The 16654-nt window shown below is 35.0% G+C and overlaps 2 protein-coding genes and 1 non-coding gene across 4 annotated transcripts; all 3 read right to left on the bottom strand.

Moving 5' to 3' along the window:
• Window positions 1-722: 722 nt before the first annotated feature.
• On the bottom strand, window positions 723-8090 carry LOC133881620 (protein FAR1-RELATED SEQUENCE 5-like). 2 transcript variants are annotated; one of them, XM_062320587.1, is made up of 8 exons: window positions 7765-8090; window positions 7399-7470; window positions 4263-4352; window positions 1938-4123; window positions 1773-1856; window positions 1617-1685; window positions 1381-1506; window positions 723-1291 (listed from the first exon to the last, which is right to left on the bottom strand). In XM_062320587.1, the coding sequence occupies exons 3-8, from the start codon at window positions 4339-4341 to the stop codon at window positions 998-1000; spliced, it is 2838 nt and encodes a 945-aa protein (XP_062176571.1). In that variant the 5' UTR covers window positions 4342-4352; window positions 7399-7470; window positions 7765-8090; the 3' UTR covers window positions 723-997. The 2 variants fall into 2 exon arrangements, with proteins under 2 accessions (XP_062176571.1, XP_062176570.1); XM_062320586.1 differs by having other exon boundaries at window positions 7543-8090.
• LOC133882954 (U6 spliceosomal RNA) lies at window positions 7753-7853 on the bottom strand. The gene has a single exon (XR_009902770.1). It is a non-coding gene; the product is annotated as a U6 spliceosomal RNA (small nuclear RNA).
• Window positions 8091-14509: 6419 nt separating the features above from the next.
• On the bottom strand, window positions 14510-15133 carry LOC133881886 (uncharacterized). Its single transcript, XM_062320952.1, has one exon. It carries the CDS (start codon window positions 14991-14993, stop codon window positions 14793-14795), a length of 201 nt encoding a protein of 66 aa, XP_062176936.1. The 5' UTR covers window positions 14994-15133; the 3' UTR covers window positions 14510-14792.
• Between the last annotated feature and the right edge of the window lie 1521 nt (window positions 15134-16654).

Here is a 16654-nt window from a genome sequence, read left to right on the forward strand (position 1 = left end):
GGACTTCCCATCTTGAAACTCAATGTCGTTTACACCGCCATCATTTCAATAAGCACGATTGGATGGGGTGGATGGCTATGCTGCACCAACTTTCGCAGGGCCCCTTCTATTTGGGTAGAGCAAGCAGGCCAGTTTGCTTGATAGCTTTTCTATATATATATATATATATGTGTGTGTGTGTTTTACATGCTCAGTCTTTTTATTGCCAACTCTTTATCCTCTCCTTTGGGATACTTTCAACTACGCACTTGTAGCCGTTTCTCCAGCATTGACAATGAAAATGCTCTGGTGGGTCCTGGATGCAAGGAAATGGTTCAAGGACCAGTAAGGAATATTGACCTACGGAACGGACCAGTTTAAAAATGTTCCATCTTTGTCTCTTTTTATAGATTGCATATAAGAGACAAAGAAAGAAACAAGAAAGTTGTAATAGAAGAGCAACAATCCCGCCTCTATGAGTCTTGAACAGTAACTTCTTTTGGGAAAATGAGTCATTCTGCAGAAGAATGAATTTATCTCATCCCCTCCCCTCAAGAGTTGCCACCTCCTTGATACCCCCTTGCCCCTGCTGCAGTAAGAGAGAAATGGGAATAACCAATAAGAAGAACACAATTCTAGAACTTGATTCAATTGAAACCTTAGTGCTATTCAATCGTTAGACAAATTTTGCTTCCCAAATTTTCAATTTAAGACACATCTTCCTCCAAACAATAAATCAGATATTGTAACCCAAAGTTCAATGTATATAAATGTTTCCTCAAAAGAATAGGCCATACATGGAACTCCCACCATTCTCATAGCAGTGGTGCTATCAAGATAGATCAAACAAGTTTTGAAATAATAACTGCAACCATTGAAGGGGTTAAGAAAATACCTCCCCGAAAGGCAAATATACATCAAAATGCCCATCAAAATGCCCATCAATATACACCAATATACACCCATCTTCAACGACAATCAAAATGTACATCAAATACCATTAACTATTACATTGGTCTCAACGTGGAAGTAATGACTTCATCAAAAGACGGATAATTGACCGCACATCATCGGTAATTGTGGGCAGGACACTCAGATGGTTGAGTGCGGCATAGACTTCATTGAAGATGGGTCGCACATGCATTTCAATTGTCGGATCAGTTATGATTATCGAATTAAAAATGTCTGTCATCCAAGCAATTATTTCAGCTGGGTTGGTATTGATACAATAGGGTAATAGCCACAACAGCCGAAGCAATACTTCTTGGCTCAAAGGGAGAGGATCCATAGTCAAGACTCGTCGTATATCAACCTAAAAATATTAGGTTCAATAGCCAAACTTCTAAAATGGATGAATTTCAATAATTAACACAATACTATCAACTCATTCTAAAAATTTACCTGGGAGCATAGCCAGTTCACAATTGACACATTACGCGTTTGTAGGGCTGTAGTGAAAGCCTCTTGATATTTGTGTTGACTTACCAATGTGGATAACAAATTTCTACGGTCAATCGGCAAATTCACCTAATGCACACATTATTTGTTTCCCTTATTGTACGCATATGAAATTCCAATTGGGAAACCATATAAATGAAATGCCAACACAATAAATTAAAAAAATACACAAACTATACCTGAGAAATAATAAAATCATGGTTACCACCCAAGGTTTGAGCCACTATCGATGATGAAGTAATGGAATCCTACATAAACAAATACTAAATAAGTACGTGAAATATCACATAATTGTCACAAATCAATGGATAAACAGAGAGATGTTGCTTAATCACCTTAGTACTCATTATATGATCATGAGCTACAGAAGGCAATGGAGTTTGACATGTATTGTCTTGATCTTCCATTGATTTGGTGGCCTGCAATTAAAAAATGGTTTATGTAATGTGAGGAAGTACACATGTTGATAAGCAAAAGGTGGAAAAATTAAAATCACCAACCTGAATCTTTCGTCTCTTCTGTTTAGCGTTGTTGTCTCTTGGTGACTTGCTCGATTCTTCGGATTTCTTGACCACTGTTTCTATAACAGCCACATTTCTCCTTGTTGGTGACTTCTCTTTACGTCTAACATTCACAGGACTAAGCACCTTTTTACAGCTAAACGATGTGACAGCATCTGGAATGTCATGGGAAGATTGACTTTCGCAACACCACAACTCCTTTAACTTATCCATGCATTTCATTAGATCCATGCAACGTTTCTCCATATTTACTGATGTGAGCGATAGTAATTCTTCAAAATTGTTTCTCAACGTTTGGGCATTAGGATTATCACTAGCGACATCACAAAGACTCTTAAATTTCGAGTATTCTCGCCTAATATCCTTCCTCCATCTGTCAAGAAAATATCTTGGTGGCAACGTTGTCACTTTCTTTGTCCGTAACACGGAAAGTGAATGCCTGCATAAGATGCCTTTTACTTCGAACAATGCACATGTGCACTTCACTTTCAATTCATCTTCATCTTCATTCAAGTAAACAAGAAATAACTTTTCTATTATGTGGTCTCCAACAGCGTCATATTCAATAACTTCAAATGTAGAAATCACACCTTCACTTTTGAGATGAGAGTTATTACAAGACATAATTTTCACAAACTGCTCATAAACTTCTTTAAACTTCGCATTTGTGTAAACAACTTGAAAATGTTTCTCTAACTGCAAGGTGCTTATACATGGGATTGTGCGATTGAAAGAATCAAAATCAGCACGTGTCTCATTCTCGATCATTCTCTTTAAAGCAATATCATATTCATCAACAAATTCTATCAATGTGGTCTGTGAGTGCATGTAACCATCAAAAAATGCATTCATACTTTTACCTAGCTGCATAGTATTCATTCCCGCCCAAAACGTATCTTTCATGTATGCCGGCACCCAAAATGTCTTCTCCAAATATAACTCATGCAACCATGCATTATCACGAAGATGATACATCTCCAATAGATCTTTCCAATTTTCCTCGAATTCTTCACATGTTTGAGAGTCATACAAACAAGTATGTAGGGCACTCTTAATGCCATCAAAACTAGCATGTGATCCAAATTTTTCAGAGAGTTTTTTCATAATGTGCCCCATACAATATCTATGTCGAGTTTCGGGGAAAACAATAGCTATTGCATTTTTCATAGCTCTATCCTGGTCAGTTATAATTGCTCTAGGGGTTCGGCCGTTCATGCACTCCAACCAAGATTTAAACAACCACACAAATGTGTCTGTATCATTGCTTGAAATTAATCCTGTCCCTAAAAGTATAGACTGACCATGATGATTCACTCCTACAAAAGGAGCAAATGGCACGTCATACCTATTAGTCAAGTACGTTGTGTCAAACATAATAACATCCCCGAAGAAATCATACGCTGCCCTACTCCGTGCATCAGCCCAAAAAACATTTCGTAACCTACAATCATCGTCCATATCCATCACAAAGTAGAAGCCGTCATTCTGCTTTTGCATTTTACTGAAATAATCACAAAGTGCCTGAGCACCTCCTTTACAAAGACGAAGTTCTCTTGCCTTGTTAATATAATTTTGGCAATCTCTCTCTCCAAAGGAAAGACTCTCAAACCCCCCACTTTCAACATCTAATGAATTAAAATTCTTATTCATACGTATTCCTGCTCTATCATTTAGCTCAAGCCTTCTTTTCGCTGCATCATTTATTTTCTTCTTGCTTCTAAAAAATCTTGCTTTGCCCGGGCTTAAGGAATGATTATGCTTCAGCTCAACTTTACTCAAAAACCACATTTCATCATCACATAAAGTCGCACAAATCTTAGCTCCACACCCTGTTCTATTAGTTGCTGGAGTTGGCTTCGCAACATCAGATATTCTGGTTCGCTCTGGAGCTCCACGAGTACATATAAGCACTGCGTAACTTTTTATACCATTCCTTTTTCTTGAGGTTCTATGCGCTATACCAAAACCAGCTTGCTTAGCATACGTCCTGTAATATGAGCAAACTTCTTCTATTGAACTAAATGTCATTGATTCCTTCGGTTCTTCAACTTTCTCATCATCCTTTAACATCAAGGGTAGTACCACATTGTCTTCCTCATCATTCAACTTTTCATTCGAAATAAATGTCATTAAACCCTTTGGTTTTTCAAATTTTTCACCCACATCTATCCAAAAAAAGATACAAAGTTTGTGTTTATAAAAAAAATATAACAATAACAAAAAATAAAAAATAAAAAGAAAAAAGAAAGCTATCTTGGTGAGTCAAAACAAAATTATAACTCAAACAAAAGTGAAAAACCTAACCATTTTGATGGTCATCTTGATGGGTTAAAGCATCGTCAAATTCGCCCTCGTTATCCAAGCGTGAACTTGAAGAGTCCATTTAGGAAAGTGCTATATTAAAAAGTAATATAAGTTAATTGAATGAGAAAATGTGAGAATTTGTTAATGATAAGTTAGTACTTTAACATTCTACAAAATATAATACAATACAATCATAACAACACGTATTCTATTGTTTAAATAATCTTGGATATCGTCACATAACATCAAATCACCATTATGCATGCTAAGTTATTGCCATCTTTAAATAAATTTCAAAATATGAAAAAAGAAACACTAGACCAGGTCAGAAACCTTTGCATCCAGACTCCACACAAAAACTAAACTACATAAAAGCTAAGCTAATAACCTTAAAAGCATCTAATTTGACAATATAATACAAATTTTGAGGAAACCCAAAAACCTATCACTCACCATATATTAAGAATTTTGCACAAATTTGAACCATTTGAGACAAAATTCAAACTTAAAAAATAACTCACATATAAAGACAGAGACCCAAAAAAAAAATTAACCAATAAAAAGTAACCCCAACAATATGCAATTGGTTCCTCAAAGGTTGCTTTCTTTACTAGAGAATGATTTTACTTTCAATGTCTTTTAAGTCTTATTTTGTAAAACATCCTTTAAGGTACATCTTATCAACAACGACAAAGTTCTATGCTACCCCAATCAACCTCATAGCCTTCAAATCACCTTCAATCTAACCCAACACAAAGGATTATAACCATAACTAGTTTACTCTTACCATAGGCACCTAGACAAAACCATTATGATTACTGGATCCTAACAGCATTGCTTTTAAGGTGAATCAAGATCAAAATTTTATCTTCCATATATCATCAACCAATATCAGCTATATATATGCATACCTTAAGTACAAGCCCACTCCATTTCTAAGGGTCAATTCACAAAGCAATTTGTGAGGTTATAGGTGCACAAAACAATGGGGGCATTCAGTCTAGTTAAGACAGTTTCTAGCACCAACCACAAGATAATTCTGTATAATCTTGCAGAAGTTTCACAAAATATAATGTGAAATTAGTATATATTGTAGGTGAGGTAACTGAAGATAATGAAAAGAATCTATCTTCATGCGGGAATTTCCTGAAAATAGTCTATTTTTGGTCACAAATATCATAACATATACAATGTAAGAATACCTTCTACATAAGCACCAACACCATCTTATTAATATGATTGAAATTAATAAATCAAGCCAAAAGTCATGCTATATAAGTTTCTTATAAATAATTATTTGGGTAAAAAAACAAAAAGCACCACATTAATAGCAAAATTATAATAAGTTTTAGAATTAATCAATAAAAAGCAGGAAATTTAAGATGGTCCCACTCCCAAGTATCCCTTTTAAGTCGCATAAAAAATTTATTATTAGATCACATTCGACATCATAATAAATCAAAATCAGCATATCCAATTATCCAAATGCTCTTGTTCATTCACCGACTATGACCCTTTTTTCTGTTCTTTTCTTTTTTATGTTCCCCCCCCCCCCCCTAAAACCAAATCAAAACCAGGCAAAATCATCAACACCATCCAACACTCGGAACCAACAAAATCACTAACACCATCCAACAACAAACAAAAGACCGATTTTTTTCCCCCTCAAACCGAATCAGAACCCACCAAAAAATTCAAACAATATGATTCAATAATTTTAGAGAGAGAAAGAGTCACTGGCGGTAGAGGCGGCACAAGTAGAGAAGAATGATGGCAGAGAGACAAATCCGGCCGCCAAATCCATCGGAGACAGAACGCAGATGAAGGATGGCCCAATAGAGGGTGGCCGACTGCCGAGAAAGAACCAATGTCGCCGGTTCAACAACGCCAGGATGGGAACGACTAGAAAGCGAGCGGGAGAGAGAGAGGGGGGGGGGGAGGCGGTTTCAGATGGAGGAGACAGAACGTCGGTGAAGTAGCGAGACAAAACCAATGCCGCCGGGAAGGGGACTACCGGTTGAGAGAGAGAGAGAGAGAGAGAGAGAGAGAGAGAGAGAGAGAGAGAGAGAGAGAGCTGCGTTGGAGGGGAAATGAAATTAGAAAACGCTTTACATGTCAGCGTATTGTGTAGAAGTCATGTAAGTGTAGTGCAAAAATCATATCTCGTTACGTAAACCCCTTCAAATCCTTTTGAGGCAAGCCGAAACCTTATGACAAATACAAATCTTCAATCGCATAAGCTCACAAAGAAACTTAAAGAACTCATAGTCCTAGACCCAATTGAAAGACCATTAAATTCTAGTGAAGTGCATGGTTAAAGTATTATGTCTTACAGTTGGAGAGCTTAAAAGCAACAGATCAACGTCTTTGATGCAAACTATGGCCTTGACCTTACATATTTGACAATAACCATGCCCTTCTTTAGAAGAAGAAATTGGCTCTTTTTGTGTCAAGAAAATTAGTCAATGCATGCATGGTGCAAATATAAGCAGCCTCTTCACCTCGAATTAATAACTAAGAGATGAACTAAAGACAGCTAGGAGTTGGCTAAACAGGGCTTAACTGTTTCAATCTTGTATTTTTATATTAATTTTGACATATAATGGTCCTAGGGCCTTGGCTCATGTGATACGATCGAAAGAGAAAGGGTGGGACTAGATTAGAATAAACATATTAAAAATAGATCTTATACAATCGACATAAAATTACAATCTTTATGGCAACATGCTTTCCAAGTAGGAGGACAAAAATTAAGGTAAGGTTGAGCATTGAAACAATGCTTCCACAAACACTGTTTTTTGTGCAACAGCAAATACACTTGAATCCAAACTGGAGTAATATCCAATCTTCATCACAGACCGCAAATGTAGATGTTAGTTAAGAAAAATGGGATACATTTAGAATTGAAACAAACCCCCCATGAGGTAATTTTGAAAAGAAAAGAAAAAGACAGCAGTAAATTCACCCAACCAAATCCCTTCCACAACTAAAACAAGTGAGAGTGGTCAGCAAAAAATCACAACAAACTGTACAAAGAGTGTCAATTTTTGCAAACCTGAACCCTCTCCAGCCACTTGAATATCAAAAACATATTATAAGCCTCATAGCCATAGGGTTTGCTTTTAGTTGTATTTACCTGCCAGTTTTAGTCTGAAGCGGCTAGGCGGTGTCGTCGTAACCCTGAGAAAGCACCTTCTGCAATGGAACCCTATAAACGAACAAAAACCAAAATCAAAACCACTCCCATTAAAATTTATACAAAAGGGTCTAAAAAACACACAAATTCATTTCAAGAATGCAATCTTTCCAGCGCCGATGAAGACGTCGGATGCAAGGGTATTGCTGTTCCAAAGGTCTGCGTAGACCTTCGATCCAGACGGTGTCCTTCAACGTGTTGCACCCAAAAACAGCACCAAACCAAAAACCAAACCGAAAAGAACGAAGACGACGCCAGAGAAGCACAAATTTTGGGAGATCAGAGGAAGAAAAAAAAAATTTGGACCATTTCTCGATTTATGCGTGTCATCCTTGCGCAGGGGCCATGCTAATCTTCTCTGTATCGTTCCAATTTTATCGGATGTCCCGAAGGACGAACTCCAATCTTCTGATTTGCATTATACGCTCGTCTTCACAGTTGAAACTGAGCGATGTGGGACGCATTTGCTCCCAGCTAAAACGCGACCTGTATGTCTTAGATTGGGCCGGTGCACGTCTTAAATTAGGCCCAGCCCGGTATCCTACCTATCATATCGTAGCCAAGATTTGGGCCTTTGTGTATATCTCATAATAACAAATCAAAAGCTTTGCATATGCTTCTGTCAATGTATAGGAGCTGAGGAAACGCTATGGGCCTTCGCCGGAGACCAGAGAGTGGGCGAGACGCTGAAATCGGCTGAGAACTTCCCAGCGGTCGTAGATGGGTCTTCACTCTCTCACATAGAGTGGAGTCCATATGGTGTGGGTCTCGCCCCATATAAAAAGGTGAGTATGTAAAAGGTATATGTCGGGTGTTTTTAATCTTTTCCGTTTCCTTTGACGTGTGCAAGTACATCTGATTACTCATCTTTTTTCTTGCAACACTAACTAAGCCATGTGGGACTAGTTGCCTCCCAACCAAAATGAGCCATTTGGACCATTTGTAATAGTTGCAGGAACTCAAATAAAATCTATCCCAAATATAAGAGTCAATTTAATTCTTTGTGCATCAACATAATTTATCCTTTATACATTAGAGGGGTGACAAAATCAGACCATTTATTAAAAACTGTCCGTTAAATATAATAAAATTAGAAGTTTAATTACTCGTTAGTCTATCAATCCGAATTACAAAACAATTATTTTATCTTAGTATACGGGCTTCAATATTTGGGACTAATTGCAACCCAAATACACGAGACAGCATGACTGCATGAGTATGTGCTGAGGTTTTGCGAGAACAAGTGAGACTCGGCCTTTCGAACTTTAAGGTTATGTTTGGACCGGTTTGGTACATAAAATGGTTATTTTAGTAGAAAAAATAAATAGTTTTTATTAAGGATTCAAGAATATAGAATAAAATAGCATTGGTATTATAGTATGAGTAATGTTTGATAACCAAGAAGGTTTGTAAGGTGGTCTCGACGGTGTTCGCTCGAGAAAAGCTTGACCCATATGAGTGTCTAGAATTTAGAAAGATCACTATTTTAGTAATAAATATCAATGGATTCTCTCTTAGGAATTCATCCTCTAGATCCCAAATCCCTAACCGAAGTGAAAATATTAATAGCGAAAAATTTAATATGATGAACTTATAAAGAAATGTATAGGATTATAATATTCCTCAAGTACCTACTGGACAAATTTATATACAATATACTTGCTCTTTAAAATTATCTTTTAAAACTGATTATACAATTAAAACTGTTGAAATAACATTATCATTAAATAATGAGTATGGCAATGATTAAATACTAATGTTTTATTATGTTTAAGAGATAGTAGACATTATAATATTCGTGATTCATTACTAGGAATGATTGAATCAAGTATGTATGAAGGACATATTTATTTCAATTGTTATTCCAATTATTCTGTATCATTATTTGATCCAAATATCTTACATGCTTTAATATTAAATTTTAAAACAAGTGGGTATAATATGATGCAAGGATCTCAACCTTTATCAATTGTTTATAAAATTTATTACAAACTAATGAAAACCACAAGCTTTAATTTTTATTTTTTTTATTAGAATAGGGTAAGAGGGAATGGGATGAAGTCACACACATCGGAAGCTGAATTAAGAGAAAGAGGTAGACAAACACTTTTGGTATAATTTTTTTTTTTTTAACCGAATAAAGCACACCTCATTAATAATAATAAAAAAAACCCATGCATAGGGTTAAAATATAGGGACAACATATTCCCTACAAACAATCTCAGATAGGAAAGGTGAAACTTATTCCAACCAAATAGAATCGATAACTTGAGCAGAAGCTACTTTGGTTAGAGCGTATGCCGCTGAATTAGCTTCCCTCCTCGTATGTACCACGCTAAATGACCGGAGTGACATCACTTCTTTTTTGATTCCCTCGGTTGAAATGCCCAAACCTACTCCAAGTTGAAAGATTTGCAGTAATCGCTTTGACTATTCAAGTATCTTCTTATTTGTACCGGTAAAGATCCACCTCCATTTAGTTAAATATTTTGTAGTTTCTGCTTGTTTGCTTTTTAATTGTACTTTTTTTTAAAAAAAAAAATTGAGTATCAAAACAAATTAATTTGGAGCCAAATTACTTTGCCAAATCAATGGACATTAGATACAATCATTCCTCCCCCTAAATTTGATGATACTGTTAACATATCATTTGAACCATTTAAACCATTTAGAAGATCATTCTCCCAGGTTCTTTCAAGTTCATCATCCAATAAATTTTCTCCTCCTCGTAATAGTTTTTCATTCAGTTATACAAACAAACCTTCAAGGCATAAACAAAGAAAGAGTAATAGATACTCCATTTTACCCCCATGGTATCCTCTATACGAAATAATAAACAAAAATAAATCATTGAACAAACCAATGAAACTGGTACCTAGATTGATGCAATAAATTATTTAAATTATATATAATAAATTATGGAAATAATTAAAAAAATAAATAAATAAATGATCATATATAGCAGTTTAAATTATATGTTGGCAATAACACTTTCAAATCAAGTGCCTGTACAAATTGACTATTTTTGTAAAACAATTTAATTAGCCAAAAATAAGGAAAAAAGCCTAATAATTAACAGAAGGGTGCTCATGTAATCAAACTTCTTTCTAGTAAGCTATTTTAAAATTAAATTCAAATTACATTACTTATAGGGTAATGATAGAAAAACAATAATTACACAATTTTTATATAAAAATCACCCGTATAATCATATGGGGTGGGCCTACCACCACTTGGGCCCACTCCATACGGTAAGCATAGATAGAGTTCCGTAAACGAAACAACCTACATGACAACAACTGCAAAATGAGATGAGACACTGTTGTGTTGCCTGTCAATATTATATGGGGAGTCTAAAAGGTTGATATAGATCAAATCAGGGGCGGTCCTCTAAAATTTTTTTTTTTTCACCCAAAAAAAAAAAAATTAAAATTTTACCCCCTAATTTTTTAATTTTTTCAGTTTTACCCTTTCAAATTATTTTTTTTTCGATTTGGCCCCTCCATCTTTTAAAGCCTGGTCGACCACTGGATCAAATAACCAACAATTACACGAGGGAATTTGAAGAGAAATTTTTGTTCGAACGACACCGCATGATATATATTATTCGTGTTAGAAACCTTTGATTGCTAGCTAGCTCGATTGTATGGTGCCCAAACAAGGTGGTTCCATAATTCTTTGATCACTATTTGATCATATTCTCGATGGCTGGGTTTGGTAAACCCATTTTAGAACATCATCACATCAATAACATCTTACTACTATTACAAAAAAATAAAAAATAAAATCACCTCAATAATTTTATACCAAACACGCTCGATGCTGTGTTTGGTAAACATTTGGGTTGTCGGTTTTTTTTAATAATAATAAAATGTGGTTGATATAATATAAACTAGAAAGGAATTTTGAATTTTTTTTTTTGTAAAGAAAAGTAAAAAAGAAAAAATTGTTAAAAGGTAATTGATGTAACATTAAAAATGAAGAAAGTTTTTAAAAAATAATTTATGTGATATAAAAAGTGTAATGTTTTAAAGTTAACTTTTTTTTTTTTTTTTTATGAATAAAAATTGAGTCGAACATTGCCATTAATGCCTTTTAGGATATTTTTTTTCACTTATTGCTTAAAAGTTAACAATTTAGGGCATGTTTAGGTAGTATTTTATTTTTGAGTACTTTTCAAGGTTTTTTAAATTTAAATTATACTTAAGTTTTATCTAATTTTTTTTCGAATTCTTTAAATCATTCCAACATTTTTAAAAACATTTTAAATATAATAAAATAAATAAATAAATAAAATCGCACAACTAAACCAGTTCCGGTTAGAGAGGGCAATGGTGTGGCTCACTCTTTAGCACGTTTGGCTGTAAATTAGGAAGTGTCTGTTGTCTAGGTTGATACTTTTTCCGTATCAGTCGCAGTATTTGTAAGGAAGAACTTTGAGTCTTCCGAAATTTCTAGTTAATAGTATTTTAGTATTTCTCTGAAAATAAAATAAAATAAAATAAAAAATCAGTTCGGGTTGACCGTCGATCTTCGTACAAAAAAGCTCTTGGTAACAAGGTGGGTTCTACCACGATTTATTGATTTTCCGAGCCTCATTTCGAGGAAGATTCCTTTTCCATTTAATTAAAATGGAAAAGCTCATAAAATGAATGTGAATCCGTTTTAGCTTCCATTGATTTTCCTTCTTCCCAAACAATTTTCCACCGCTAGAAGTGCTCAATTATGACCTCAATCCTGATCGTTACAAGTCCCTATCAAATCACTCTCTTTCTGAAGATAGTGATTTTACCCCAATTAATTATTCAATATTCTCAACAATACTTCATCTTTTCACATATAATAGAGCATTTTTTTTTCCTAGTAAAATTTGTAGTGGGGGGCTCATGATTCACGTGGAAGGAAGAAAATAGCTTTTGACATCTCCGGTGACGTCTTTGATCCAACCTTATGTTTCTGTATTTTGTTGTTTAGATTAGCAATTTAGCATTACCTGAAGCTTCTGAGCCATGGGACCAAAAGAAAGAGAATAAGATTAATGCTACTCTTCATATTAGCTTTAAGATTATTTACATTAGGCTTTCGGTGCATAAGAATTTATTTAAAATCTGACACATCAGCCAGTGTGAAGCTAATATGGAAATTTAAATAGTAGCATTATTCATAGCTTTTAAGTTTTCAACCCAATTTATCGCACAAATGTCACATGAATTTAAGTGACGTGTTTTAAGTGACTTTTCATGTCAATCATTTTTATTTTGACAAAAAAGATACTTAAAACACGTCATCTAAACTAATATTAGAGGTATACAACCGGTTGCGGTAGCGATTATTAGCTCATAACCGCAACCGCAACCACAACCGGGGTCTCCGGTTATTGCGTTTTCAATAACCGCAGTCGGCCACCGGTTGCAGTTTTTACCGACCGCCGGTTATCTGATTATTAACCAGATAACTAGTTTTATTTATTTTTTAACAATAACAAACAGTATTACGTTTACTTTGTATAAATTATTGGTCCTCTTGTTACTGGCCAGTGCAATTGTGTTTATCAATTAAGTTGTAGGACTTTTCGCAAGCGATGAATGGAAAGTTTTGTAGAAAGAGATGAAGGAATATGAAAAAGGAAAGACATCCCGCTTGATGACTTTGAATTGGAAGACTGTAACATGGCAGATTTTTTCAGTGGGTATTCTCTTTTCCAATGTCATTGGTACATTGGCTTTGCTTGTTGTTCCCATTCTTGCGGTAGTATTTTTCCATGACAAGTTAGATGGAGCGAAGGTGATCGCCCTGCTAGCAATCTGGGGCTTTCTTTCATACATCTATTAACATTATCTTGATGACTCTAAATTCAAGGTAAGCAAAACGAGTGCTGATGAGGCTTCGAGTTCTGTTATAGAGATTTGTTGAAGGCAAAGGATATTCAAAAATTCATTCTTTGCTGATGACAGGTTTTATTTATTTTTTCCAAACTCAATGCATGTATACACTATATATATAAATAATTTTATATAATAATAAAAACCGGTTGCGATTACCCGGTTTTCTAGAATGTAATAATGGGTAACCGCAGCTGGTTACCTGGTTATCCGGTTGCGATTATTTTCGATTTTTTGGTTTCTCAATTTTTCCAGTTAACGGTTATTGACAGTTATTATTGGTTACCGGTTAATTCCGCTTGTACACCCCTAGCTAATGTCAAGTGGGTGTGCTAAACAAGGATACAAAATAACTATACTCAAAATATATATACATAAAAAAAAAAAAAAAAAAAAAAAAAAAAAAAAAACCCACTTAAAAGCTAAAGCATTAACAGGTGTGAAATTAATATGAAAATTTAAATACTAACTATGTCTTCGCAACCATTATGCACATGTGTCACAAGAATTGAAATAACATATTTTAAGTGATTTTTTTATGTTAATTACTTTTATTTAAAAAAAAAAAAAAAAAAAAAAAAATCTAAAACTCGTTAAATAAACTAATACGACGAGAGTCTGATAAATTAAGCTAAAGAATACCATTACGGCATTACTCAACATATATATATATAAAGGGGTCTCGTTTGACCATCCATATGGCTCATAGAGGGTCGGCTCCATGTCCATTGCCGTACCATACGCATCCACGACTTATGGCCTATTGCTCCCATTTAGACTCCATTTGCTTGTCGGCGCAGATCATCAAAACCTTTCTCAGCCGTACGTGGTCAACTGCAACACTATATTCCGATATGCATATATAATCCTTTCTTTTATTAGAACTCACTCAAAAACCTCCGCAGGAGTATGATATTAACCCTATAAATAAATAAATTAACGATCTATCTATTTAGTTTAATTATTTGAGAGCTGTCTCTTCAAAAAAAAAAAAGTCTCACTTATATATGAACATGTGTATTATTTTCAAGGATTTTGATCCACTATTGAGTAAATTAAGAGAAAAATAAACCAAAAAACCTTTCCCCTAGCTAGATATGTCACGTATAATTTCCAAACATTTTTCTACTAAAAAGAAGAAACCCAACAAATAAACAAGAAACCAGAAATATCGGGATCAAATTCTTGCTTCTTCCATATATATAAGCCAATCCGAAACGGTTTCAACCCTTATCTCTTCTCCTTTTTTTTTCTCCCCCATTTTCAAAGGTTTTGAAATCTTCAAGAGAACAAAAACACAGAATCGGTAGGCACAAGACAAAACAAAGAAAACCCAGATCGAAAAAGAGAGAAAGACAGACAATCTTATTCTAATGATCTAACTATCGATCTATCAATCTATCGATCCCACCCATATTTATAGAGAAAGAAGTAAAGAAACAGGAGGTGTTCTCAAGAAACGCTACGCTTGCCAGGTTGGTCGGCGACCTTGAGCGTCTTGTCGATGAGCTTCCGGGCCTTCCGGCTGCGGATCTCGACGCGGACGCTGGAGCTCTTGTCCATCTTCACGTACGGCTTCTTAGACTTCTTGAGCGCCCCACTCACCTTCTTCTTTATCGACTGCACCAGGCTCTCCAGCTGGTACGCCATCATCAGTATATATATATTTTTCTCTCTACAAACTACAAAGCGCGCATTTATGTGAAATCTCTTGAGGCTTTTGGGATTCTTGGCCTGCGGAGAGACGGACAGCTTTGGATGGATTTTGGGTTTTGGCTTCGCTTTTCGTCAGTGGTGATCCCGGGTCTTTATGCAGTGGGATGATTAACAAGCGGCTTCGTTTTTGAGATAATATCGAGATTGCCACCCGGCGCTCATTTCTGACTTTCCGTTGTACCTCCACTTACGTGTATTCTGCACTTGCATTAAGTAAGTCATGACAAGTACAGGCCACATTCCTTATATAATCATTTTTCTTTTTTTTTTCTTTTTTTTTTTTTAATTTATTTTTCTTTTTTACTTAGCTTTGGAAAGCGTGAAGATTACATATTTCAAGCAAGTCAACAAAAAAAAAAAAAAAAAAAATACAAAAAAAAAAAAAAAAAAAAAAAAAAGGAAAAAAAAAGTAGGAGAGCACAGAAGATCCAAAAACAAATCATTACAAGAACAAATTAACCTGAGTAATGATAATACCTGTTGTTTTGTTGGGAGTAATCTTTTTAGAAATTTATCCGATTTGGCTCTATTTAAACAAAAGGGAATCTAGATGCCATGTTTGGGTATTCAAACTTTTTCAAATAATTTTTAAATATTATTTTTTATAAGTCAAATTTTACTAAACTTTTTTTAATTTTGTCTCAAGTTTTGTAAACCATTCAAACATAATTTTAAAAATTAATTCTCTCGATATTCGTAATTTTTAAAAATAATCGCACACTCAAACAAACTATCTAGAGATTTTTCCAACTCCCTTTACAGGAAAATGTAAATTTTCTTCTATTGAAATAAGAGTAATGCTAGGAGTATTCACATTCCTTTTTCTTTTTTCTTTTTTGGTTCTCTATAGAATAAAAATGTTTATAAAATAAAAGTGTCAATGGGTAGGGAATGATTTCAAGCTGCTGTTTAACTATTGCTTGGAAAGAGTTAGTTGAGAGGAACTAGACCTTATAGCCGTGGTAGCAAGGCGTATATAGATGAGAAGAAATTCTTTGATTTTTAATGGCACTTTCACTCATCCTAATGTTGTGTTTGTTGAAGCGGAGAAATCCCTTACTGAGTTCAAAAAATGTCAGATTAAGGAGTCTAGGGTAATGTTGGGTGAGGTATTTGTTCCATGTAATACAAATATTAAATGGCAACCTCCTCCTCATGGGTTGATAAAAGTTAATTGGGACGCCTCAATAAACAAGAATAAGGGGTGGATAGGGCTGGGGCTGATTGCCAGGGATAGTAATGGGGCTTGTTTGGGAGCTAAAAGTGAGACAAAAGAATTGGTAGCTGATTCGGCGATAGCAGCACTTAGTGCTATGTACTTCTGCAAGGAGGTGGGTTTTTTTGAAGTTATAATGGAGGGGGATGCTATACAAGTCCTAAAGGCTATTTATTCATACCCTCCATTCCTTTCTAAATTTGGGCATTTTGTTGACTTCATCCATTATGAGAAGAGGTATTTCAGGTTTTGGTGGATTTCTCCTTTACACCAAGAGAAGGGAACGTTGTGGCACATGCCCTTGCAGCAGAGGCATCAAAGCAGAAGGTCAACAATGTTTGGTTGGAAGATCTACCTTTTCATTTCAGTAATATTGTAACTA

The sequence above is a fragment of the Alnus glutinosa genome, chromosome 11 (genome assembly GCF_958979055.1).
Source record: "Alnus glutinosa chromosome 11, dhAlnGlut1.1, whole genome shotgun sequence".
In the NCBI taxonomy this organism is placed as follows: domain Eukaryota; kingdom Viridiplantae; phylum Streptophyta; class Magnoliopsida; order Fagales; family Betulaceae; genus Alnus; species Alnus glutinosa.

Bases quoted from the DNA above. Each gene is read 5' to 3' on its own strand.
- LOC133881886 (XM_062320952.1), bottom strand. From the start codon at position 14,993: ATGATGGCGTACCAGCTGGAGAGCCTGGTGCAGTCGATAAAGAAGAAG.
- LOC133881620 (XM_062320587.1), bottom strand. From the start codon at position 4,341: ATGGACTCTTCAAGTTCACGCTTGGATAACGAGGGCGAATTTGACGAT. The intron at 1,686-1,772 runs GTGATTAAGCAA...TTGTTTATGTAG, and splicing joins ATCATATAATGAGTACTAAG to GATTCCATTACTTCATCATC. The intron at 1,507-1,616 runs GTATAGTTTGTG...TGTGTGCATTAG, and splicing joins ATGATTTTATTATTTCTCAG to GTGAATTTGCCGATTGACCG.